General features: G+C 40.4%; 1 protein-coding gene across 2 annotated transcripts in view; it reads left to right on the forward strand.

Moving 5' to 3' along the window:
* Positions 1-334: 334 nt before the first annotated feature.
* The window catches only part of ELP3 (elongator acetyltransferase complex subunit 3), a 104,696-nt gene continuing 80,233 nt past the window's right edge, over positions 335-24,797 (forward strand). The window contains exons 1-7 of one of the 2 annotated variants that reach the window (XM_007962016.3): positions 335-455; positions 4,396-4,495; positions 6,746-6,884; positions 13,277-13,347; positions 14,483-14,546; positions 16,902-16,970; positions 19,538-19,692. In XM_007962016.3, coding sequence (XP_007960207.1) covers positions 437-455; positions 4,396-4,495; positions 6,746-6,884; positions 13,277-13,347; positions 14,483-14,546; positions 16,902-16,970; positions 19,538-19,692 — 617 coding nt within the window. In that variant the 5' untranslated portion in view covers positions 335-436. Of the gene's footprint in view, positions 456-476; positions 582-4,395; positions 4,496-6,745; positions 6,885-13,276; positions 13,348-14,482; positions 14,547-16,901; positions 16,971-19,537; positions 19,693-24,797 lie in introns of those variants that run through there. The other variant, XM_073018018.1, reaches the window with a different exon arrangement.

Genomic DNA, 24,797 nt, shown 5'->3' on the forward strand with positions numbered 1-24,797 from the left:
CGTTCCCACACCACCCCCGCCCCGGATGTGACGACCCTGGGCTCCCACTTCCCCTCATGAGAGACTACCCACTTCCACCCTTTTACTTAGACTTCCTGACGTAGCCTCTATCCAAGAGCTCTGTCTCACATTTGTACTGCCCAAGTCGAGCTTTCTAACCCCAAGATACCACTCTGTTCAGGCGCTCCCATCCTCTATCCCTGAGACCCGGGGCAGGATCGCACCTGAGAGGCCTCTGGTGCCGCAAGCTACCCCGCTAGTTGCAACAAGGGGCGGGGCGTGGCTTTGTGCACGTCGGCTTTTCGGGAAGAGCTTTACGATACATTGACCGACATTTTACGACAGGCGGGGTTGCTTTGTGGCTGTGAGCTTTCCCCGAGGTCTGAGTTTGTGGCTGCATTTTTATACCTGGTGGTTCTGCTACGGCGGCGCAGAAATGAGGCAGAAGCGGAAAGGTGCGAAAGGGAAGGATATGGGGAAAAGGGGTGGTCCGAAAGGGGCGAACGCCCAGGCAATCAAATGCTGAACCAGACTTCTCCCGCGAGAATCCGCTACCCAGTCCAGTCGCCCCGCCACCTAGGGTCAGTCTGTCCATTCCAGCCCCCCAGCCTTCTCGTTTCTCTTGTTTTGCTTTTGGAAGCACCCTACCTTTCCTCTTTTCCTCTTTGGCAGTCACTTGGTGTCTTTTGTTTGAATGGCAGGGAAACCTTTATTCCAAGATATGTCCTCCGAGGAGTTAACGTCGATTTAACGGGTTGTGGGACTTTTCATTTGTTAAGATTTGTTTCACGACACATTTGACGTGTTAGTTTGAGAGTTTCTTTTAAAGCCTTATGTTAAGATATGAAAAAAAGCCTTAATTATCCTTGGATTCAGTGTAACAGTTGTGCATGCAATTATTCTCATTTTTATTACCTCCTGAGTTAGCATGGAACAATTCCACCTTTGGTTTTTCAACAGAACGGATTCAAATTTTAAATATTCTCTCACAGGTTCTGTTTCTGTTTCTATACACTCGTTTGACCAGCTGGTCTAATCATGGTAATGGTTGTCAGAATAATAGCTACCATTTATTGAGCCTGTATTTTGAAGTCGGTATCATTTCCGTTTCACAGATGAAGCTGAGATTCAAAGAGTTAAGTAACTTTCCCAGACCAAAATTATACTTAGGTATGGAGCTGGTTGGCCAGGCTGTATCTGTGACCTCAAAAAACATAAAATGAAAAATAAATACATCGTTAGTCACTATGCTTCTTGACATTAACTGCTATATTTCTTTATTGCAAGCAACAATTCTAAGTGTCCAAGTTACCTTCGTTTGGGTCTTGTCATATTTGCATGCCTTAAATTAATTTGTTATCTCACTCTAACTTGCTCCTTCTCAATCTGTCAGGATTCTTTTAGCGTCTGCTGTCACCAAGTCATGTTGATTCTTACTTAGAAATTACCTCTTGAAATAGTTTATTCCTCTTCATTTTGGCCGCCAACCTCCTAACCCACCTTCATCACTAACTAATATTTGAATGGTATTTTAGCTTTCATATACATTATGTGAATCTTAGAATGGCTTTGTGAAATTTGGATGTATTATTTTACAGACAAGGAAATGGGCGCTCAAAAGTTGATCTCGGCCAGGCGCTGTGGCTCATGCCAGTAATCCCAGCACTTTGGGAGGCCAAGGCGGGTGGATCACTTGAGGTCAGGAATTGGAGACCAGCCTGGCCAACATGGTGAAACCCCGTCTCTACTAAAAATACAAAAATTAGCCGGGCGTGATGGCAGGCGCCTGTAATTCTAGCTACTTGGGAGGCTGAGGCTGAGGCAGGAGAATCGCTTGAACCTGGGAGGTGGAGGTTACAGTGAGCCGAGATCGCACCCACTTCAGCCTGGGTGACCGAGCAAGACTCTGTCTCCAAAAAAAAAAAAAAAAAAAGGTCGACCTTTTCCTTTACCACACACCTAGTAGGGATTGGGACTGGATCCTGTCTTAGATTTTGTGGATTTTTTAAAACAATGTTGCCTTTCAAGAGCCATTTGCATAGTACCCAGATTATATGTGTCCTTTTTTACTTTCTGAATCATTCTTTGTACCAATACATATTCTTACCTTCCTTAAACATTACTTTTATCTTTTTATTTCCAAAGTTGAGAATATGTAATTCTTCACTGTCTACTGCATTCCATTTCAATGCCTTTGCCTAGTGGCCAGGGTCCCCTGTAATCTGTTCTTTATTAAACCCTGTTAGAAAGGTGGATTCTAGTTAGACTGTGCTCTTTCACACAAAGATAGATAATTCCTATGCCTGACATTATTTGTTCTGGATTGCCTTCTGTTTTGCATGTCCAAATCTTGCCCTATCTTTAAAGATCCCTGTGCCATTTCCTCCATGAAGCCTTTTCCTACTCATTTACTCTTCCAGTTCTTGATACACTCAAGAGCTATACAAGTGGTTTCCAAATATTTTTCTCTTCTTATCGGCCAATCCCCTTTTACCCTCCAAATAAATTCTTCTACAGAACCTCAATATATAAACAACTGAAAGCAGAGCTGCTGTGGTGGAAATAAAGAGACCCCCTCCTTTTTTTCCCCCCGCCTTATTTTTCTCTTCCCTTCTCCCTTCCTCTGCCATGACCACCACCAGTCCTACCTCTGTTACATGGCCCCTGAGGCACCTTTGTAGAACTCTGAAAGTGCTGAGTTACATGGTTTGGAAAGCATTTAGCCTTTGATTATAGATGGACTTTATTTCTCTCAAAAATTGTGTATATGTTAGCCTTGCCTCATTAAATTAGATGCAGTGTGCTGCAGTGAAAAAAGCATGGAAGTTGTGGTGAAAAGAGCTGGATTTGAGTCTTGGCTCTGCTATTTACGATGGCTTGTTAACTTGCCTTAGCCTCATTTTTCACATCTATAAAATGGGATAACAGTACCTACCTTCCGTGTTACTGTAAGGGTTCAAATGAGATAAAGTAAATGTGAGGCCTCCATAGCTGCCCGGGCCTTCCATCCACACTTTTCATTATCTTTTAGCTTTCTCTACAATATGAGTTCTCAACCCCCTGGGCTGCGGACCAGTACCAATTCGTGGCCTGTTAGGAGCTGAGCCACACAGAAGAAGGTGAGCAGCAGGCGAGCAAGTGAAGCTTCATCAGTATTTGCAGCCACTTCCCATCACTCACGTTACTGCCTAAGCTCTGCCTCCTGTCACATCAGCAGTGGCATTAGATTCGCAAAGGAGCCTGAACCCTGTTGTGAACCAGGCCTGCGGTGGATCTGTGTTGTGTGCTCCTTATGAGAATCTAATGCCTGATGATCTGTCACTGTCTCCCATCACCCCCGGATGGGACTGTCTAGTTGCAGGAAAACAAGCTCAGGGTTCCCACTGATTCTATGGGAATAGAATTTATTATGGTGAATTGTATAATTCTTTCATTATATATAACAATGCAGTAATAATAATAATAAAGTGCACAATAGGTATAATACGCTTGAATCATCCCAGAACCACCCTCCTCCCCTGGCCTGTGGAAAAATTGTCTTCCACAAAACCATTCCCTTTTATCAAAAAGGTTGGGAACCACTGCTCTACAGGCAAGAAGCTTGCTTGCCAACAGCTTCCAAGGTGATATCCCACAACTTTTGTCCCTGGAAAAAGACTGGCATTTTTTACCTTGAAGAAAAGAGCTCAGATTGGCCTGGCTTAGAGATATGCCCATCCTTGAACCAATTTTTGAACTGTGCTTGAGTAGATGAAGTCGTACAAGAACCTGTCAGCTTCTGCTGTTGCCTTTGGATGAGAGTGGGAGCTCCAGTTGCCAGAAGCTCATGATAGTGGACAGACAATATTTTAGAAATGCATTAAGATTCTTAGGCAGATACCTGGGTTTGAGTTTCAGCTTTACTCCTTGATAGCATCTTTATGTAATAGGCACATATTCTTGTTCTGTCTGCCTTCTGTTCTGAGAATCACCTGAATTCATGCATCTAAATGTTCTTTATGAACGCTAAAGTATTATGCAAATATTAGTAATTACAACTCTGGAGATAAAGGGAAGAGAATTACTTTGGTCCTTTCGTGTGTGATTAGGTTCTTTCTCCTCACATTGTTTCTACTCCTTCTTGTATCCTTTCCTGTATTTATTTGTAATCATCTCATAGAGTATGTGCTTCTAAAGGGAGCTTTTCCCATATCTATGTAAAACCAGGTTTGTTTTAAATTAAAGATACAAAAGATATGATCAAATCGTAAACAATAGAGGTTTAGCATCTTCTGAATTTGAGCTATTCATTTGGCATATTTGTATGGTTTTGGAAGGAAAACTGCCACTAAATCAGATTTTAAAATCTTGATTGAATGATACGATTTTTGACATTGTTGAATATTAACTTTCCAGGAGATCTCAGCCCTGCTGAGCTGATGATGCTGACTATAGGAGATGTTATTAAACAACTGATTGAAGCCCACGAGCAGGGGAAAGACATCGATCTAAATAAGTAAGTGGATATAAAAAGACAGCAAGCTTGTTCTTAGGTAGCAGATCTCTTTTATGAAATTATCTAGTACTACTTGTTTTCCAGCTCAAGTTTTGTTTTAGTTGAGAATTTTAGCTTTCTGCCTTGCCTTGTCATTCATTTCTTAATGGCAAAATTGTCTCAGCTTAAGAATACTAATAGCTTCTAACATTTATTGGGTACTTACTGTAATCCAGACACTGTTGCTAGTGCATTATATGTATTAGCTCAGTTAATCCTCTCAAAATTCTGTAAGTACTGATATCAGCCACACTTGACAGGTAGGTAATCTGAGCCAGAGAGTGGTTAAATAATTTGTCCATGGGTAAGTAACTAGTAATTGGCAGAGCTAGGATTTGGAATTAGGTCAGCCATCTCCAGAGCCCATGTTCTTCTGTGCTGCATTGCTGCACATCCTACTTTCCTTCCCTACTGTCTCAGCTGAAGCAGCAGCTTTCTGTCAGGAAAACCCTCGCTTTGGGGCCCCGATCTAATCCAACCCTCCCCTGCTGTGGAACCTCTTTGACACATTCATCCACTTCCTCTCCATAATCATATTCAGCTTGGACTTTCCTACAGTCTCAAATAAGAGTGTCTTTCATCTCTGCATCTATTTTTTTTAAAAACTATAATATATATTCGCTCTGTGTAGATCTTCCCGAATGAAAGGGTTCTCCCCCCAACCCTAGGTCATCTAATCACCACGTACAGCAATGACCTTTTTTTGAGATTCTATTCTCTGATACTTGAGATGCTGCAATATTTTACCCCTTCCTTGAAGCCTCATGCTTAGTAAATATTTGCTACAGGAATAAATAAGTAAATAATTATCCTCTTCTGACTATAAAGTTATTATATTTTACTGATTTTTCTACTATGTCTTTAGCAGTTTTTCTTCCTTTTTTTGTTATACCCCGATTATACAAATCTTTAATTTCTAGTGAACATTTCTACATCTTACATATATTTGTTGTTCTCTTTAATTTAGCACATTTAAAGCTAAAGCTGCCATCTTCCTTAAAACTCGCCCCTCCTCAGATATCACCAGCCTATTATTGGAAGGTCTCTCAGTCTGGCTTCAACCTGCTTTTCCAAGTTTTTAAACCTCTGTACCTTTACATTGAAAATCTGCTTTCTGTCAAGTTGGTCTACTTGTATTTCTTAAAATATATGCATTCCTGTTTTTGCATCTGCACATAAATCAGCCTCTCTGCTCTCCATGTCATCTTTGTGTCTTTACTGACTGAGACCTACTCTTTCTTCTGTGCTCATTTTCCATAAATATCTCCCCGGCACACATCAGATTCCTCCCTGAATTCTGGAAGCACTCATTGTGCTTGTGTATGTGTGTGTGTTATGACATATGTTTTAATCATTTATACATTAATTTTTTCGGCATGCCTGTCTGCAAACATGTAAACATAGAACATGAAAGGACTGTGCCTTGCACATTTGAACATACCAAGTATTCAATATTCAGGCAACCTCTTGTACATGTTAGGTACTCAGTTAGTATTTGTTGACAATGATGTGAGCACTTCACAGATATTTCTAGATGGATTAAAGTTAGAAGACAGGGTGACTGTTAGAGTTTGGCTAGCAGGCACAAGGAAAAGCTGGTAAAAGTTTTTTTAAACTTTCAAAAATACGTACTTTATTTCCTATTTGGTTCTGTGTAGCCATCCTTGATTTTTTTTTTTTTTTTAATTGTTTTGCCTAAGACAGTAGTTGTCAACCAGGAGTGATTTCCTCCTCAGGACATTTGGCAACGTCTAGGGACATTTTTGAGTGTTACAACAGGAAGACAGGAAGAAGGCTGGTAATGCATAGAGGCCAAGGATGCTGCTGAACATCCCTCAATTCACTGGCCACCTGCCACAGCAAAGAGCTGTGTGGTCCCAAACATCAGTAGTGCTGAGGTTGACAAAGGTGGAGTCAGAATAGTCATTTGAAGCTGCAGCACTATTCTGAACTAGATCTGTATTGTGTCATTGTCGTCCTCCCTCCATAGTCCTGGTTTTCTTTCTGGTACTCGAGGGTGGGAAGTAGTCATTCACTTGTGAATTTTGTTCTTCTATTTCCCTGATAGTCACAGATCTTAAAACTATTCTTGTCACATGATGAAGGGATTAGAGAGTGACAGTTGTTAATGATATTGTTTATAGATCATCCTCTTGATAGCATGTCCTTAAAATACCGTGATCTTGATAATGTGAGATGCTTTACTTTCAGGGTGAAAACCAAGACAGCCGCCAAATATGGCCTTTCTGCCCAGCCCCGGCTGGTGGATATCATTGCTGCCGTCCCTCCTCAATATCGCAAGGTCTTGATTCCCAAGTTAAAGGCGAAACCCATCAGAACTGCCAGTGGGGTGAGTGATTCTACTCATGAAGTGTCGACACACTGGGTATCTGTTCTGGCAGAAGTCCCTGCCTCATGTAACACCCGTGTAGTGAGGTGGAGGTTGGGGATTCTGACTAATGAAGTCCCTGTATTAGGATATGTGCTGGAATGGAGACCTGTGCTGAATGCAAGGAGAGCAGAAAGAGGAGAAAAGTATAATTTTGATTAAAGGAGTAGAAGACGTTTTGACTTCTTTAAAAGTATGGATTCAGGCTTGGTGACAATCACAATAGGATAAATGTTGGTCATCTTAAGCGGGTAGCTTTCAGTATAATTGATGCTTATGAAAGGTACTTTTGAAAGGCAGTTAATGGTGCAAAGTAGTTCTATATATGGTCATTATGAGCACTGTGGAAGTCCAGAGGACAGCAATGTCCCTGCAGCAAAAGGGGCTGGGGAAGGCCCAGTAGAAAGCACAGAGCTTGCTTGACCCATAAGCCAAGAAGAGCAGGCTCGAAGCACCATGGAATCTAGGACAGAGGGGCTAAAGCACAGAGGTAGAGAATGACAGGAAGGGTGTGGTGCGCGCAGGGAATAGCGAGTGTGCCAGACTTAAGGGCGTTAACAGTTCGGGAGAGTAGGACTGTGCATTGAATAGGTAGTTTGGGATCAGCTTATAAAAATCTTAAATGTCTGGCAAAGCAGCTAGATAATAGGAAACAAAAGTTTTGAAAAAGGGAGTAATATGAACAAAGTAGATTTTCAGAAAATTTATTTGGATACAACGTGCAGGGTAGTTCGGAGACAAAAAGACTAGTTTAGACGCTCTTGGTATGATCTCAGTATGCAGTGTTAAGGACTTGAGTTAGGAGGGAGACTCTAGGATGAAAAAAGATGAGTGTGAGATACATGCGCAGAAATTGATAGAATTAAGACCCTCTTAACATATGGTCCCCAGAACCAAATTTTTCCTGATATGATCCCACAAGTTCATTCTGTTATTTGAACTGGGATATTATATTCCAAGCAACTTGTGTTGACTTAGTGACCATGTCTCCTGGATCACGTTACGTTTATGGCTAATTAAACCCTAAGACTTTAACATACAATGTACCACCAAACCTCATATCTTCTTCTTTGTACTTAAGTGTTTTTGTTTTGTTTCGTTTGTTTGCATCTAGTGTAAAAAGTTTGTTGACCGGGCACGGTGGCTCACGCCTGTAATCCCAGCACTTTGGGAGGCCGAGGTGGGCGGATCACAAGGTCAGATCGAGACCATCCTGGCTAACGTGGTGAAACCCCATCTTTACTAAAAATACAAAAAAAAAATAAAAATTAGCTGGGCATGGTGGCGTGCGCCTGTAGTCCCAGCTACTCTGGAGACTGAGGCAGGAGAATGGCGTGAACCTGGGAGGTGGAGCTTGCAGTGAGCTGAGATTGTGCCACTGCGCTCCAGCCTGGGTGACAGAGCGAGACTCCGTCTCAAAAAAAAAAAAAAAAAGCTTGTTAAGAAAAACTAATAGTCCATGCCCCTCTCACCTCCCTTTTTCTACCCTAGGACAACCATTTTTAACTCTTAGCCAATTTCTTTAGCATTAACTTCCATATCCCTAAATAAAATAACATTCTTTATGTGATAGATAAGTCTTGACTTTCTTTTTTTTCCGTGAGACAGAGACTTGTTCTGTCGCCCAGGCTGGAGTGCAGTGGCACAATCTTGGCTCACTACAACCTCCACCTCCCAGATTCAAGAGATTCTTGTGCCTCAGCCTCCCAGGGAGCTGGGATTACAGGCATGTGCCACAATGCCCAACTGATTTTTGTATTTTTAGTAGAGACAGGGTTTCACCATGTTGGCCAGGCTGGTCTCGAACTCTTGACTTCAGGTGATCTGCCTGCCTCAGCCTCCCAAAGTGCTGGGATTACAGACATGAGCCACTGTGCCTGGCCGACTTTTTGGGGTTAAGCATTATGTGTGAGCTTGCCACTAAAGAAGACAGAAACTTAGCAACCTTTCAGCCTGCCTGGTAAACCGAGGCTTCTGTGATACCACCCTCTCTGTTTTTCCTTCTATCTCTGATCATTTCTGTCCTTTCTTTGAGAGCTACCCTTGTTGTGCTTGCCTCTAAAAGTTGGTGTTTTCTTTTGTCCTGGGCCCATTGTGTTTGGTGCTTTACATGCTTGCTTTGGTAACCTCATCCATATGATGATTTTACTGTTACTGTATGCTGACTCCCAGCATGAACCATTTGCTGAACTTCAGCCTCCTGTCAGATTGTCAGTTAGGTATCTGTCCTTTGACTGCCTAAGAACCTCCTCAAGTATAACATAACCCAAACTAATACCAAACGTGCTTATTCACCTTTCCTGTCCATGTTAGTTCATGGTACCACTGTGCACTCTGTTTCCAAAAAATGTGAAATGCATTTTCCGTTCCTACTGCCACTGGTAGGAATGCTTTGACGTTTATTATTTCTTGTTTAGATTATTTCAGTCATTTCCTTACTCGTCTACTTTGTCCTACCTGCATGAAATTCATCTTTGACAGTGTCACAAAGTGATCTATTGAAAGCATCAGAAACACACAGCCGGTGGCCATTCCTTATCTACTGCCATTCTCACCTCCATGCCTTTATTCTTGCTGTTTCTCTGATGATGATTTGTTTATTTTATGCAGTAGTTTTAGGTTTACAGAGAAAAAAAAATTATATACTTCCTCTAGCACCTTCACACCTACTCCAGTTTCCGTATTATTAATATCTTGCATTGTTTGGTACATTTGTTATAATTGATGAACCAATATTGCTGCACTATTATTAACCAAAGCCTGTAGTTACATTAGAACACCCACTGTGTTCTACATTCTGTAGGTTTCACCAATGCATAATGTCATGTATCCACTATTACAGTGTCGTATGAAATAGTTTCAATGCCCTAAAATCTCCTATTTGTGGCCGGGTGTGGTGGCTCATGACTGTAATCCTAGCACTTATGGAGGCTGAGGTGGGCAGATCAGCTGAAGTCAGGAGTTCGAGAACAGCCTGGCCAACATGGTGAAACCCCATCTTTACTAAAAACACAAAAATTAGCCAGGCGTGGTGGCAGGCGCCTGTAATCCCAGCTACTTGGGAGGCTGAGGCAGGAGAATAGTTTGAACCAGGAGGCAGAGGTTGCAGTGAGCTGAGATCATGCCATTGCACTCCAGCCTGGGTGACAGAGCGAGATTCTGTCTCAAAAACAAACAAACAAAAAAAAAACCAGCTCCTATTTGTCCCTCTCCCTCTCCATGCTCCAGAAGTAACTTGACTACCACTGAGTGTTTTACTGTCTTTAATAAAGTTTGCTTTTTCCAGAGTTTCATGTACAGTAATTGGAATCAAACAGCCTTTCCACTTAGCAATATGGGTTTAAGTCTACCTTGTCTTTTTGTGGCTTGACAGCTCATTCCTTCTTTTTAGTTGCTGAATGATATTCCATTGTACGGATGTACCACTATTTGCTTATTCATTCACCTATTGAAAGACATCTTGGTTGCTTCCAGTTTTTGGCAGTTTTAAACAAAACTGTGTGAAGGTTTTTGTGTCCGCCTACATTTTCAGCTTACTTGAGTAACTGTCAAGAAGTGCAACTGGTAGATCATATAGTAAGACTGTGTTTCACTTTGTAAAAGACTGCAAACTCTTCCGGTGTGGCTGCACCATTTTGCATTCCCACCAGCAGTGAATGAGCGCTGTGATGCTTGGATTTTATTTAATTAATTTATTTTGAGACAGGGTTTTGTCCTGTCACTGAGGCTAGAGTATGGTGGCATGATCACAGCTCACTGCAGCCTCAACCTCCCAGGTTCAAACTATCCTCCCACCTCAGCCTCCCAAGTAGCTGGGACAACAGGCATGCACCACCACACCAGCTAATTTTTGTGGGTTTTTTTGTAGAGACAGGGTTTCACCATGTTACCTAGGATGGTCTTGAACTCCTGGGCTTAAGGGATCCTCCCACCTTGGTCTCCCAAAGTGCTGTGATTATAGGTATGAACTGTGGTGCCCAGCCAGTGTTTTGGATTTTAGCTATTCTCACAGTTGAACAGTGGTATCTCCTTGTTTAGTTTGTAATTCCCTAATGACATGATGTTGAGCATCTTTCCGTACACTTATTTGCCACTGTATATCTTCTTTAGTGAGATATCTGTTCACATCTTTTGCCCTGTTCTTAATTGGGTGTTTTTTATTAGGTTTTAAGAGTTCTTTGTATATTTTAGCTGGAAATGGTTTATCAGGTACCTATTATGCAGATATTTTCTTGCAGTCTGTGGCTTGTCTTTTCATTGTCTTTCTTAGAGCACAACTTTTAAATATAGACAAGTAGGTTTGTAACCCATTTTGAGTTTGTATTTGAGTTCGTGTTTGTGTTTTCCTTGAAACACCATGGTTGTTAACTCGGATACATTACTGTCATCTAAGCCTCAGACCTCACATAAGTTTCACCAACTGTTTCCATAACGTCCCACAGAACCTAGTTCAGAATCACCTATTGCTTTTCATTGTCATATCTCTTTAGTCTGGACATTTCCTTTGTCTTTTTTGGACTCCATTACCTTAACACTTTTAAAGATTTCAGGCAAGTTGTTTTGTAGCATGTCCCTGAATGTGGGTTCATCAGCTGTTTCCTTATCATGAGATTCAGCTTATGTGTCTTCAGCCTGTGCATCACAGAAGTGGCACTGCGTTCTTCTCATCATCTTCCATCCGGTAGTGCCTAGGTTCAGGTTTCCTATCACTGACATTTCTTATTTTGATCAAGGTGCTGTCCACCAGACTTACCGTCTGTCAAATTATTTTTTCCCAGTTTGTATGAAGAAGTGTTGTATGGAGAAATACTTAGAAACTAGGTAAATATCTTGTTTCTCATCACATACCCAGTTCACACCTTTATTTGTGTGAAGGAATAAATGGTTTCCTCTTTGGTGGGTTGTCGTCTGTTACTATTTATTTTGATGCACAAATTATTGCAGACTTGACCAGTGAGAGCCTTTTCAAGGTGATTTCTGTCTTTTTAAAATGTCCTCATCATTCTTTGAGCAGTTTCTAACTTTCTGGCTCAATAAAATGTTGCAGGCTCAGCCAGACATGGTGGCTCACGCCTGTAATCCCAGCACTTTGGGAGGCTGAGCTGGGTGGATCGCCTAAGGTCAGGAGTTCGAGACCAGTCTGGCCAACAGGGCGAAAACCTGTCTCTACTAAAAAAAATACAAAAAATTAGCCAGGCGTGGTGGCACATGCCTGTTATCCCAGCTACTTGGGAGACTGAGGCAGGGGAATTGCTTGAACCCAGGAGGTGGAGGTTGCAGTGAGCCGAGATTGTGCCCTTGCACTCCAGCCTGGACAACAGAGTAAGACTCTGTCACCAAAAAAAAAAAAAAAAAAAAAAAGAAAGGAAAGAAAAATGTCCTAGGCTCATCTTAGACTTTCTTTGTTCCAGCCCTGGAATCAGCCATTTCCCCAAGGAGCCTTGATTTCTTTCAGTGAAGAAGGATATTTAGAAACTAAGACCTGAGTACTAGGTGTGCTTACTGCTATTAGGGTGTTATGCCACCAGACTCTCTCAGTGAATCAAGTGAGGACATATATATGTATAGCTGCATACATATATGCACACATATACATGTAACACATTTCCATTTGTATTTATTTATCAGTCTACCATATGTTGAACACTCTGATTGACCACAATACCTTTAATTCCACCCAGCCCATAGAGTTCATTCTGCTTTTCTCTCTTTCCATATTTGTAGCTACTTCTCTGACAGTGAGAAGCCTGGCTTGCATTTGCTTTCATAAATGGCCAGATTTGACCAAGTGCCCCGGATGTAACCAATCTCGCGTGTCTGCCACTGCCTCCTGTCCTCACCTCACTGAGGCTCTGTCAGACTCCTCTGAAGTTATTTACACCCAGACCCTGAAACATGAAGCTGTTAGTTTAATAGTCCCTGCTGCAAATATTGAGATCCAGTGTGTTCATGAGGCATTTGAGTCACAAAGGTTAGGTTTATATATAACTTCATGGAATTGCATAAAGTAATTTTTTTCTTACAGGCTATTTAGTAAGATAATCAGAGAGAGAAAGACTAAGAATCACTGTGGCTTTAACAATTAATTAATTTTGTACTTAATTTATTGTAAAATGGAATATAAATTCACATATATAATACATATGGACAATTTAAAGATAATTAATATTAAATAGAGATCGCTCTTGTACCCAGTGCCCAGCTTAAGAAATACAGCCTCGTCAATACCTTTGAAGCCCGGTCTTGCCCCTCTCTGGTTGCATTCCTCTCCTTCCTTCCAAGGGATAACCACTCTGTGGCGTTTTGTATTAATTATCCTATAATAGCTTTTTTTATTCATCTTTCTTTTATAGATTGCTGTTGTGGCTGTGATGTGCAAACCCCACAGATGTCCACACATCAGTTTTACAGGAAATATATGTGTGTAAGTATGGTGATTTTGTTAAATTGTATGTGTGTGTGTTTTATTTAAACTAAGTATGCCCCCTCAAGCCCTTAGTCAGTACATGCTGGTAATATTTAAAACTTCGACTTAATAGATTTATAGATTACTCCTTTCAAACAAGCAACCATTGGTAGATATTTTAATGCTTTAAAATTGGAATATATGGGGCCGGGCACAGTGGCTCACGCCTACAGTCCCAGCACTTTGGGAGGCTGAGGCAGGCGGATCACCTGAGGTCAGGAGTTTAAGACCAGCCTGGCCAGCACCGTGAGACCCCATCTCTACTAAAAATACAAAAATTTAGCTGAGCGTGGTGGCATGTGCTTCTAGTCCCAGCTACTTGGGAGGCTGAGGCAGGAGAATCGCTTGAACCTGGGAGGTGGAGGTTGCAGTGAGCCGAGATCACACCACTGTACTCCAGCCTGGGTGATAGAGTGAGACTGCATATCAAAATAAATAAATAAAATTGGAACATATGAATATTTTAATTTGTTGCAATATACAATTTTTAAAATGTAGGGTATGGAACTCAAAATAGTAGACATTGGGATATGCAACTCAAAACAGCACATTCTGTTTAACTCATAAATGAAACATGGGAATATGAGCTGCCTAAATTCCACGTCAGAAATTTAAAATGAATTTGGATCAGAAACGTATCAAAATAAAAAATTATCCTTATACGTAACCTTTAGATTTCTCCAACTCATCTATTTGAAAGAATTAGCAGAAAAGTTTGCATGATTCTGGGTAGGAAGATAAAAAGGGGGAAAGATTTTCTTGAGTGTGGTTCCCAAGAGAACACTGAGTATTGATTCAAACTTAGGAAATCTTCATTTCTGTTATTTGTCCCTAAAAGCTTAAACCTCTGAAATAACCACAACGGTAGTATTTTGAAAATGGGTGTAATAGTGTCCCTTTACATATTTATCTTATTTACTTGTTGGTAGAAAATAACGTTATTTACAGATACTGCAAAGGTAGATTCTTCTGTTAGGATTTGAAAAGGAAGCTCGTTTGTTATCAGGATTCTATGGAGACGGTAGATGCTTGAAACTAGCCGGTTGAACTCAGTTTTGCATCTGACATTCTTGTTCTTTTGTTGTATTGGCAGATACTGCCCTGGTGGACCTGATTCCGATTTTGAGTATTCCACCCAGTCTTACACTGGCTATGAGGTACAGTAACTTTGAGGCCATCCTGATGAAGTGTTGCATCATGCTTTACTTGTAGTATGGTTTTACCAGTACTGGCTTTCTGATAATTTTTTGTTTTTGTTTTTGCTTTTTTTTTCTGATTATGAAAGCTGTTCATTCACCAAATATTTACCAGTGTCTACTAGTGTCCTAAATTGTTCTAGCCACTAGAGAAATACTTATATAAGCATTTCTTATCCCAAACGCTGTTCTAAGTGCTTTGTAACTGTAAACCTTATTGCAGTGTTTTGAAGATAGACACTATCATTATCCCAGTTTGCCAATCAGGAAACTAGGGCATAGTGGGCTTAAACAGCTGGCCCAAAGACACACTATTAGTAAGAGACAAGCAGGTTTCGAACTCTGCTGCTCACCACTACATTGTACTGTTGCTTTAGCAGTGGAAAATGGAGAGGGTCCCTTTATCTTCCAGAATTTACATGTTTTTTTCTTCTTTTTTTTGAGATGGAGTCTCGCTCTGTTACCCAGGCTGGAGTGCGGTAGCACAATCTCCTTCACTGCAACTTCCACCTCCTAGGTTCAAGCGATTCTCCTGCCTCAGCCTCCCAAGTAGCTGGGACTGCAGGCAAGCACCACCACGCCCAGCTAATTTTTGTATTTTTAGTAGAGACAAGGTTTCATCATGTTAGCCAGTCTGGTCTCCAACTGCTGACCTCAAGTGATCCGCCCGCCTCGGCCTCCCAAAATGCTGGGATTACAGGCATTAGCCACTGCACCTAGCCTGGAATTTGTATTCTAATAATGGAAGGTAGACAGTAAAGACACAAGAAAAAGTATCAGGCACTCAAAAAACGCTAAGCGGAGATGTAAAATCAAGTAAGGTGATGGCAGCTGAGATGGTTTAGCTGTGGTGGTTAGGAAGGGATTCTGTGAGGAGGTAAGATTGAAGCGGAGTCTGAATGACAAGGAGCTAGTCCTAAGAATATGTGGAAGGGGCATTTCTAGCACAGAAATCACTAGAATAAGACCCAAGGAAGGAAAGACATGGGGGTGTTGTACAGTGCAGAGAGTGAGGGAAGCGTGAGGCTGGGAGGCAAATGAGCTGGGGTTTGTAAGCAAAGTTAAGGAGTTTCCATATTAGTGTAGGAGTCATGAGAAACTATTAGGATTTAAGGCAGGGGAATGATACAATCCAGTTTAGTTTTTTTTAAAGATCATTTTGATGGCCATGTAGAGAAAGGGTTAGAGTGGGGACCAGAAGGAAGGCAGGAGGCCAGTGAGGCACTTTTGAAGGAGTTACCCTCCTCAGAAGAGCTCAGAAGCCAGGAAACCTTGTGACTTTTTCTCATATGCGTTTTCATTTTTTTTTTTCTGTTTTCTAGGGTTCAAATTTTTTAAAATACAAGAGGAATGATTTTGTGAAAAGGCTTCCTCTCATTCCTATCCCCTAGCCATTCTTTTTTGCTCCTCCCCCTACCACTTAGTATTGTCTATTATTTCCTCCCCATCCTTCAGGGATATTTTAGGGAATACAGCATACACAGATTGCCTATCCCTTATGTGAAATGCTTGGGACCAGAAATGTTTCGGATAATGGATTTTTCTGGATTTTGGAATATTTGCATATGCATAATGAGAAATCTTTAGAGTGGAACCCGAGTCTGAACATGAGATTCATTTTTGGTTTATGTATACCTGATACACCTAGTCTAAATTAATTTTATACAGTATTTGTAATAATTTTGTGCATGAAGCAAAGTTTGTATTAAGTTTTAAAAAATTAACTCAAAAAATTTTGAGTTTTGGAGCATTTTTGATTTTTGGATTAGGGATGCTCAACCTGGACATATTCTTTGTTCGACTGATTCCATATAAGGTCGCATATCAGAGTCCTCTTTCACTTTGCCTTTTATTTTACAATATCTTAGTGAACATTTTATGTCAATACATTGTTTTGTGGCTGTAGAGTTTTCCACTGTATGATGGTAGCCATTAAAAATTGTGTGGTATTTTAGAAGCTTATTTAAAAGTTACTTTATTACATGACTCTAGAATATGTATGCACGTCTGTATCTGTGAGCAGAACACTTTGGCGACCCCGGGGTTCCAGAAGTGTTTATACAAAAGACAGATGTGATGCAAGGAGACACCCTGCTGTTGAGGTGCTTATGACAGTGTGGGTGGACACCTGCCGGATGTGATTTAGGACATTGTTTTGAACCCTGACAAGACTGAGAAAAATTAATGGGGGTACAAGCCATGTTTCAGTGTTCTGAACCATGGAGAGTTGTTTTTTTTTTTTTTTAAATACAATCCTTTTGAAACTACTTTTTATTTTTAATTCAATGTGAGCATAACAATATTTTTCTCTTCTAGCCAACCTCCATGAGAGCTATCCGTGCCAGATATGACCCTTTCCTACAGACAAGACACCGAATAGAGCAGGTACATTTTTAAAAAACATGTTTTTTAAAAATTAGCTGTTTATACTTACTAAGAAGGCATTGTTGGTTGAGTCAAATTGAACCTGAAATAACAAAAAATGTGTTTTTCCCCTTTGTAAGTTTTCAGTATCCGTCTGAGGGAGGGAGAATTTGCCATGCCTAGCAAGGTGAAAAACACTGCTTTCTTTAAAGACTGTATTTATTGTTTAAGGGTTTTATATTCTCTAAGTTTTTTTGTATTTGTAGAAAGTTATTAGTAGTATGAAATTTGTGGAATAAAAATGTATGAAAGTTCTTAGACAATAGGTGGATATGTTGACTTTTAACTTCCAAAAGTCAGAATAAGAATTTTGACTGGCCAGGCCCAGTGGCTTATGCCTATAATCCCAACACTTTGGAAGGCTGTGACAGCAGATCACTTGAGCCTAAGAGTTTGAGACCAGCCTGGGCAACATAGCAAAACCTCATCTACAAAAAAATAAAAAAATTAGCATGGCGTGGTGGTGTGCACCTGAAGTCTTAGCTACTTGGAAGGCTGAGGTGGAAGGATCCCTTGAGCCCAAAAGGTCAAGGCTGCAGTGAGCTGTGGTCATACCACTGCACTTCAGCCTGGATGACTGAGCAAGAGCCTGTCTCAAAAAGAAGTATCATGACAGATTTGTTGGATAGAAATAGGAAATTTCCTACAAAGGAATACAAAGAAACTTGTGGGGGTATGGCATTATTCTATATCATGATCATGGTGCTGGGTAGATAACTCTAAATGCTCTCATCCATTGTACACTTAAAGTTAGTGGATTTTATCATATGTAAATTATACCTTAGTGTAGCTGACCAAAAACAAGTACTACGTACATGACCTTGCACTGTTCAAGAAATCTGAGCATTAATACAGATTTTCTTTATTTACAAGTTTATTTTAAACTTGTCCAATTTAAAGAATGTAAAGCACTGTCCATAGTTGTAACAGTAATGTATAGTAGGCACATCCAAGTCTAAAGTAGATAGTAATACATACTATAGTGGATAAGTCGTGTGTGGGTTTATTTATTGGCTTATTGATGAATACTGTTCAGTTTTCATATCCACTTTGCTGTCACCCAAGCGTATGAGGAACAGGATTGTCAGTGACAGGAGAGGACCCCACCTGGGGGAGCCTGCATTTTTCCAAAAAGTGGGTTCTAAACTGACCTTTGCTTCAATTTCTTTTTGAGCTATGATAGTTAATTCATTTAAAATGTAAAGCTGTTGAGCTGAAATGTTTATGTTTACCAGAAAAGGAGCATAATTTACAAGATTTAGAAATGAACATAGAGCAGTGATTCTTTTCTTAAATGCGCTAGAATTACCTGAGTAACTTCTCCAAAACATGTGTCAGATCTTCGCCTCTGGATGTTCTGATTAAGTCAGCTTTAAGGTTCTAGCAAGATATTTTAAAAAGCTACCAGGGTAATTTTGATGAGTATCTCTTGGAAACAACGATAGATGTAGAAACAGAGTATTCTTTTAGTGTAGATATATGTATACACATGCATATATATAGTTTTTCTGTATAAATTTTTTTGCCATTTTCAGAAATTAGTGTTAATTTCAATACCTATTTTTAAAAATTAGAATCTTGGCTTATTGTAGTCAACAAAATGAAAGATTGGTATCATTCTCTCCCCTAGTAGAGGAGACCTAATATTTATTAATTAATTTATTTTTTGGAAACAGAGTGTCACTCTTACTGCCCAGGCTGGAGTGCACTGGCACAATCGCAATCTCGGGTCACTGCACCCTCCGCCTCCTGGTTCAAACCATTCTCTTGTCTCAGCCTCCAGAGGAGCTGAGATTACAAGCACGTCTGGCTAATTTTTGTATTGTTAGTAGAGATGGGGTTTCACTTTGTTGACTAGGCTGGTTTCAAGCTCCTGACCTCAGGTCATCTGCCAGCCTGATCCTCCTAAGTGCTGGGATTACAGGCATGAGCCACTGCACCTGGCCTGAATATTTCATTTTTAATCAGACTTTCACTTTTTTTTTTAGAAAGCAGACTTGAAGTGCCTCCTGTGCCCAGAATCATCCATCAATTTTAGACTGCTGTCTTTATTTTTCTTTCTAATTTATTCTTGTTTTCTTCCATTACATCAAATTCTTATTATGTTACATAATCATTCATGTATCATTGTTGACCATAAATGCCACCTTTTTGTCCCCTAGGCTTACCACCAAGTCTGACATAAAATACATGATCAATAAATACTTATTATTCTGCATATTGTATTATATTTGTCTTTACTGGTTTCTAGTTTATATTCTTCGTGTTTTTAAATTTCCACTTTGTACGTATTAAAGTCACGCCTCTTATTTGTTATTTTATGTTCTCATTCTCCTTATTTGAGTTGTACTCACTTTTTTTCTTTTAGATGAGCCTATTTTTAATCCACAGAATTAGCTGAATGTGTTTCATTACTTCTGATTTTTAAACTACTGATGAAAACACTGCAAAATAAGAGATTTGCAATGCCTTCTTAGAGTAGTTGCTTTTGCTTACATCATTCTAATGCTGATGAATTTGTCTTTCAGTTAAAACAACTTGGTCATAGTGTGGATAAAGTGGAGTTTATTGTGATGGGTGGAACGTTTATGGCCCTTCCAGAAGAATACAGAGATTATTTTATTCGAAATTTACATGATGCCTTATCAGGACATACTTCCAACAATATTTACGAGGCAGTCAAGTAAGAAATTCTTATTTTATCATAGTCTCCAGAGTGATTTTCAGTTTATGCTCCTAGCATTAGCTTACGAGAATGCCTTCTGCCCTGCATCCACATTCTTACTTCTCATAGTCTTTCTCGTTTCGTGGAAAGTTCTCATTTTCACGGAAATAATCCTTTCACTGAAATAACCCTTTTAAAGAAAAAATGAATATAGTTTGTTGACATAGTAGTGTTCTCAAACAGAGAGATTCACCAAATATGGTCCATGAAGGTCTTTTCAGCCTTAGGCTCATCTAAACAACAGTAGTTTTGATTGGCCTATTTAAGTTTTTCAGCCCACCTAAGAAGGGGACTGGGAGTGTGCTTTATTTGAAACATTTAACTGCTGTAAAATCAGCAAAACAAGGTACTGGTAGTTAAAAACTTAATTTAGAGTAAATATTTCATAAATATTAAATAATAACTGTGATTGGGATCTTTGGCTGTCTTGTGCTGCTGTAACAAAATATCTGAGACTAGGTAATTTAATGAACAGAAATTTATTGGCTCAGAGCTTTGGAAGTTGGGAAGTCCAATGTCAAGGTCCTAGCATCTGGCAAGGGTATGTCATCACATGGCAAAAGGCAAGAAAAACAAAAAGCGGGCTAATTCTTCCTTTTATAATGGCTTTAATCTTACCCACAAGCTCAGATCGCTTCTCAAAGGCCCCACCTGTTAATACTGTTACAATGACAATTTCAACATGAGTTTTAGAGGGGACAAGCTCATGTTTGTCAAATCATGTGTTATTCAAACCACAAGTTAATTTACTCATTTTGAGTTCCAATTGACAAAATTATGCATTATTTTGACATCTTGATTTTAGCAAGAAGAATACTACAGGTTAGTATGTAGTTCAGTGATTTAAGAAGTGAAAGTCTTAAAATAGTTTTTGTTTTCAGGAGTTGTGGGAACACCTGGATAGTTACTATTTTCCTTATTTAACAAATCCTTCTTGAGGGCCCACTAGATACTGTGTGCTGTTTTAGATCCTGGAAAGTGGTGATATTTAGGCTGAGCCTGAAGTACAAGGAGGAGTTAGGCCAACAGCAGAAAGGATAAGATAAAGGGCCTGAAATGGGAAACAGCTTGGGTGTTCTAGGGACGGAGAGGAAGCCAGCATGGCTAGATCCTGTGTTAATCCATTTGTGTCACTATAAAGGAACACTTAAGACTAGGTAAGTTATAAAGAAAAGAGGTTTAATTGACTCCAGTTCTGTAGGCTTCACATGAAGCATAGTGCTGGCATCTGCTTCTGGTGAGGCTTCGGGAAGCTTCCAATCATGGTGGAAGGTGAAGGGGGAGCCAGTACATCACATCACGGGTGGGGTAGGTGGCACGCTCTTTTAAACAACAGATCTCACGTGAAACAACTGAGCGAGAACTCACTTATCACCAGGGAGACAGTGGTAAGCCATTTATTTATGAGGAATCCAGCCCTAGGACCCAAACACCTCCCACCAGGCCGTACCTCCGACATTGGGAATCACATTTCAACATGAGATATAGAGGGGACAAACACTCAAACCATGTCAGATCCCAGTGAACAAGAGAAAGAACATCATGAGATGGGGTTGAAGTGTTAGGTAAGGGCCAAGATACATGCTTTTGAGGAGTTGAAATTTTGTTTGAAATGCAGTAGGAAGCAGATGAAGGGGAAGTGGCATGTTCTGGTTAACAGGTAGGGTCATTCTGGCTACTGTCTGGCTAATGGATTAGAGGAGTACCAGGGTGAAAGTGGGAAACCAGATAGAAGGCCATCTGATTACATCCATCCCTGCTCAGTTGGGGGCGGCAGCAGTGGTGATGGAGAGGAGATTGAGACAGAGGAAGGGATCAAGCCTGACACTAAGTTTCTGGCTGTCAGAAATGGTAGGAAAGCAGGGTAGGGCTGTATACTGAGGTGGAAAAGGTAGCGGGAAAAGCAGAGAAAATCTCAGCGGGAGAAAAATCAAGAGTTCTGTTTTGGGTGTGTGAAGTTTGAGGTGCCTGTGATACATTCAAGTGGAGATGTCAGTGGGCTCTGAATACAAGAGAAGTCTGAGCTGATGGTACGAAACTGGGGATTATCAGCTCACAGGTAATGTTGCCAACCATGTAAATGGAGGAGACCACCTCATGGGAGAGTTGTGGATCTCCAAAGTATACTAAGTGAAAAGCAATTTTTAGAGCAATTCTTACAGTACAATCCCATTATTTGTGTGTTCATGCACATACATACACATCTGTATATAAATGCATAGAAAAGGTGGCAGAATAATGGTCATCATAGATCTTAGAGCTGAGGAGGAAGGGACATGGGAAATGGGAGCAAAGGAGGATATTTCCCTTTGCTGCATGTACAGTGGGCCATGTTGTCATGGTGTTTAATATTCACTTATTTAATACTCATAGTAAGCCTTTGAGTTAAGTGTTCAGATTATCCCTGTTTTTCAGGTGAGGAAGCTGAGGCACAGAGAGATGAAGCAGTTTGCCCAAAGTTGCAGAGGTGGTTGGTGGTAGAGTGGGATGTAAACCCCTGGTAGCTTTGCTTTCAGAGCCTAACTTTGCAAGCTGTGCTAGGTGTCAGAATGTGAGTGTGTCTGTATGTATGTGCACGTGTGTGCACATCGTCAGAGCTGTGCTAAGTGTCAGAATGTGAGTGTGTATGTATGTGCACGTGTGTGCACATCGTCAGAGCTTGACGGTCTTGAGAGCAATATGGCCTGTTTTTCCTTGCCCCCCTTCCCTACCACCCTCAGGCTTTTCTCTGGCTTCTCTTTTATATGGGGTGGGGGTTTCATATAGCTAATTATAAGGTTGTTCAAATAGTGCCACCTCTTAAGATTTTTGTGTAGGATCAAATTTTGAGTAGACTTAAGAGTGGTTTTTATTACCCTGTAAGTAAAGCAGTTCTTGGCACATAGTAAGCACAAGTAAATGCGTGAATGAGTTTCAAATGAATGATCAGTTACCTTATGACCTGGGTATGGTTGCCTCTTGGAATTGGGGGCAGTCACATCTTTTTGTGCCCTCCCTACTCCCCCTACCCGCTTAACTTCCTTTGTTCTCCTTGGGTTTGTAAAAGTGAAAAGAAGAGAGGAGCTTTTTCATAAAATTTAATACCAAGGGTAGCTCAAAGAGCCCATGTGAAAGATCCGGCAGCTGAGAGAGTTGTGTGCACAGCATCCCACTTCTGTTCGATTGACTCTGGGGAATGTAACAGGTGAATTCTGTGTCCATGAACCTGGACCTGTAGCATTATGATCTCTTCCTCCAGCAGGGGCTTTAACAGCAGATGAGATGGTGACTGTGTTGTTACTGCTTATTCAAAACTGATCAAGAGGCCGGGTGTAGTGGCTCACGCCTATAATCCCAGCCCTTTGGGAGGCTGAGGCAGGCAGATTGCTTGAGGCCAGGAGTTCGAGACCAGCCTGGCCAACATGGCAAAACTTCCTCTCTACTAAAAATGTAAAAATTAGCCGGGCGTGGAGGCTGGTGCCTCTAGTCCCAGCTACTCGGGAGGCTGAGGCACAGAAACACTTGAACGCAGGAGCTGGAGGTTGCAGTGAGCTGAGATTGCACTACTGCACTCCAGCCTGGGCGACAGAGTGAGACTGTGTCTCAAAAAAAAAAAAAAAAACTGATCATTAATGAGTCATGCTTAGTAAACGCTGAAGTCTTCAAACTTTAGAGGAGTAATGATATCATCCAGCTAATTACTTTTAATAATACTGAAAAATCAAACTATACCTTAGATAAAATGCAATTGAGGAAAACCATGCTTTATTAGTTCAAAGCCAGGAGACGGGAATGGCAGCAGAATGGTCTCTCAGAGGGTTACTGACCACAATTTATTCAGCTCTGAAAATTCCCTGGCAGGGACATCTATCAAGATTAGTTTTTCTATGCACACTTATATACTTCTATACTCCTTTCTTGGACCTTAATGTGTAAGGTCTTCTTATCTTGAAGACCTTACATATTAAGTGGAATGGAGCTGTAAATATCTTAGACTTGCCTGTCTCCCCCATACAAATTTGCCACTAAGCTTTTCATCACCTACAGTTTGGGTCACCTGAGGTATATGAAGCAGGCCAACTAATATCTGCGTAGTGAACTTTTAGGATGTATCTAGTTTGACATTTTCATCGATTGAAACTAAAAATTTTGCTTTATTCTTGGTGTAACGTTTCATTTTTGCAGAAATGTGCTAGTGCTAGTGGTGCTTGAATGTAAGTTGTCCATCATTGGGTTGAAAATAGGGTTGTCTAGTACAGCGAACTCAGTGTTTGTAGAAAAAAGCCCTGTGGAAGAGAAAGCCTCTTTCAGTAATATTCTAGGCAGTGCCAGTGTTGTTTTGTTTCTGTTCTTGAATTTACCTCAAGAGGGCAACAAACACTTTATTTTCAGATAAAAATTTATATACGATTTGGGTTTTCATTGCAACACATGTCATGAATGGCTCTTGAGAAGTAATAAAAGTACAATCTGGGAGCCATAAAACCATCAATAAATTACACTGAATTCTGCCAACACACACTTTAAATGTTTTGCTCTTTTCTCTTAGTCTCTATATTTTTGGCAGATAATCTGAAAAAAAAAAAAAAAAAACCCGATTTGTGGCATTTTGTTTCTTTGTTGGGGTAGAGTTTTACTACAGACCCCTCATAATAGAGTTTGTATTTGTTTTGAGGGAAACTTTGTATTTGAAGAAATAATAGTCTCATTTGTGCTATAGAACTAGAGACAGAAAGTATTTTCAAGTGTTGGCATAATCGTGAAATAAAAAGCAGCCCAGAGAAGTTGTGGTTTTGACATAATGTGGCCCTCGGAAATGTTTGGATTTGACCTTGCTCTTCTCTCTTATCCTGCACAGAGCGTATGCGTGAAAACTGGTTGGTTTGCACAGCGTAGCCCACTGCTCTTAGATGTAAGGTGATGAACTTTGTTTATTTTACTTTGGTTTTTGCTTGCTGGACTACATAGATGTAAACTGACTTTCATTAGCTTAGCAGGGTTTTTTTAAAGATTAATATTAAATTAGGTTAAAGATGATATATTGAGACCGATGGGTCAGCAAGCAGCGTTTAAGGTTAACAGTC

The sequence above is a fragment of the Chlorocebus sabaeus genome, chromosome 8 (assembly GCF_047675955.1).
Source record: "Chlorocebus sabaeus isolate Y175 chromosome 8, mChlSab1.0.hap1, whole genome shotgun sequence".
Classification (NCBI taxonomy): domain Eukaryota; kingdom Metazoa; phylum Chordata; class Mammalia; order Primates; family Cercopithecidae; genus Chlorocebus; species Chlorocebus sabaeus.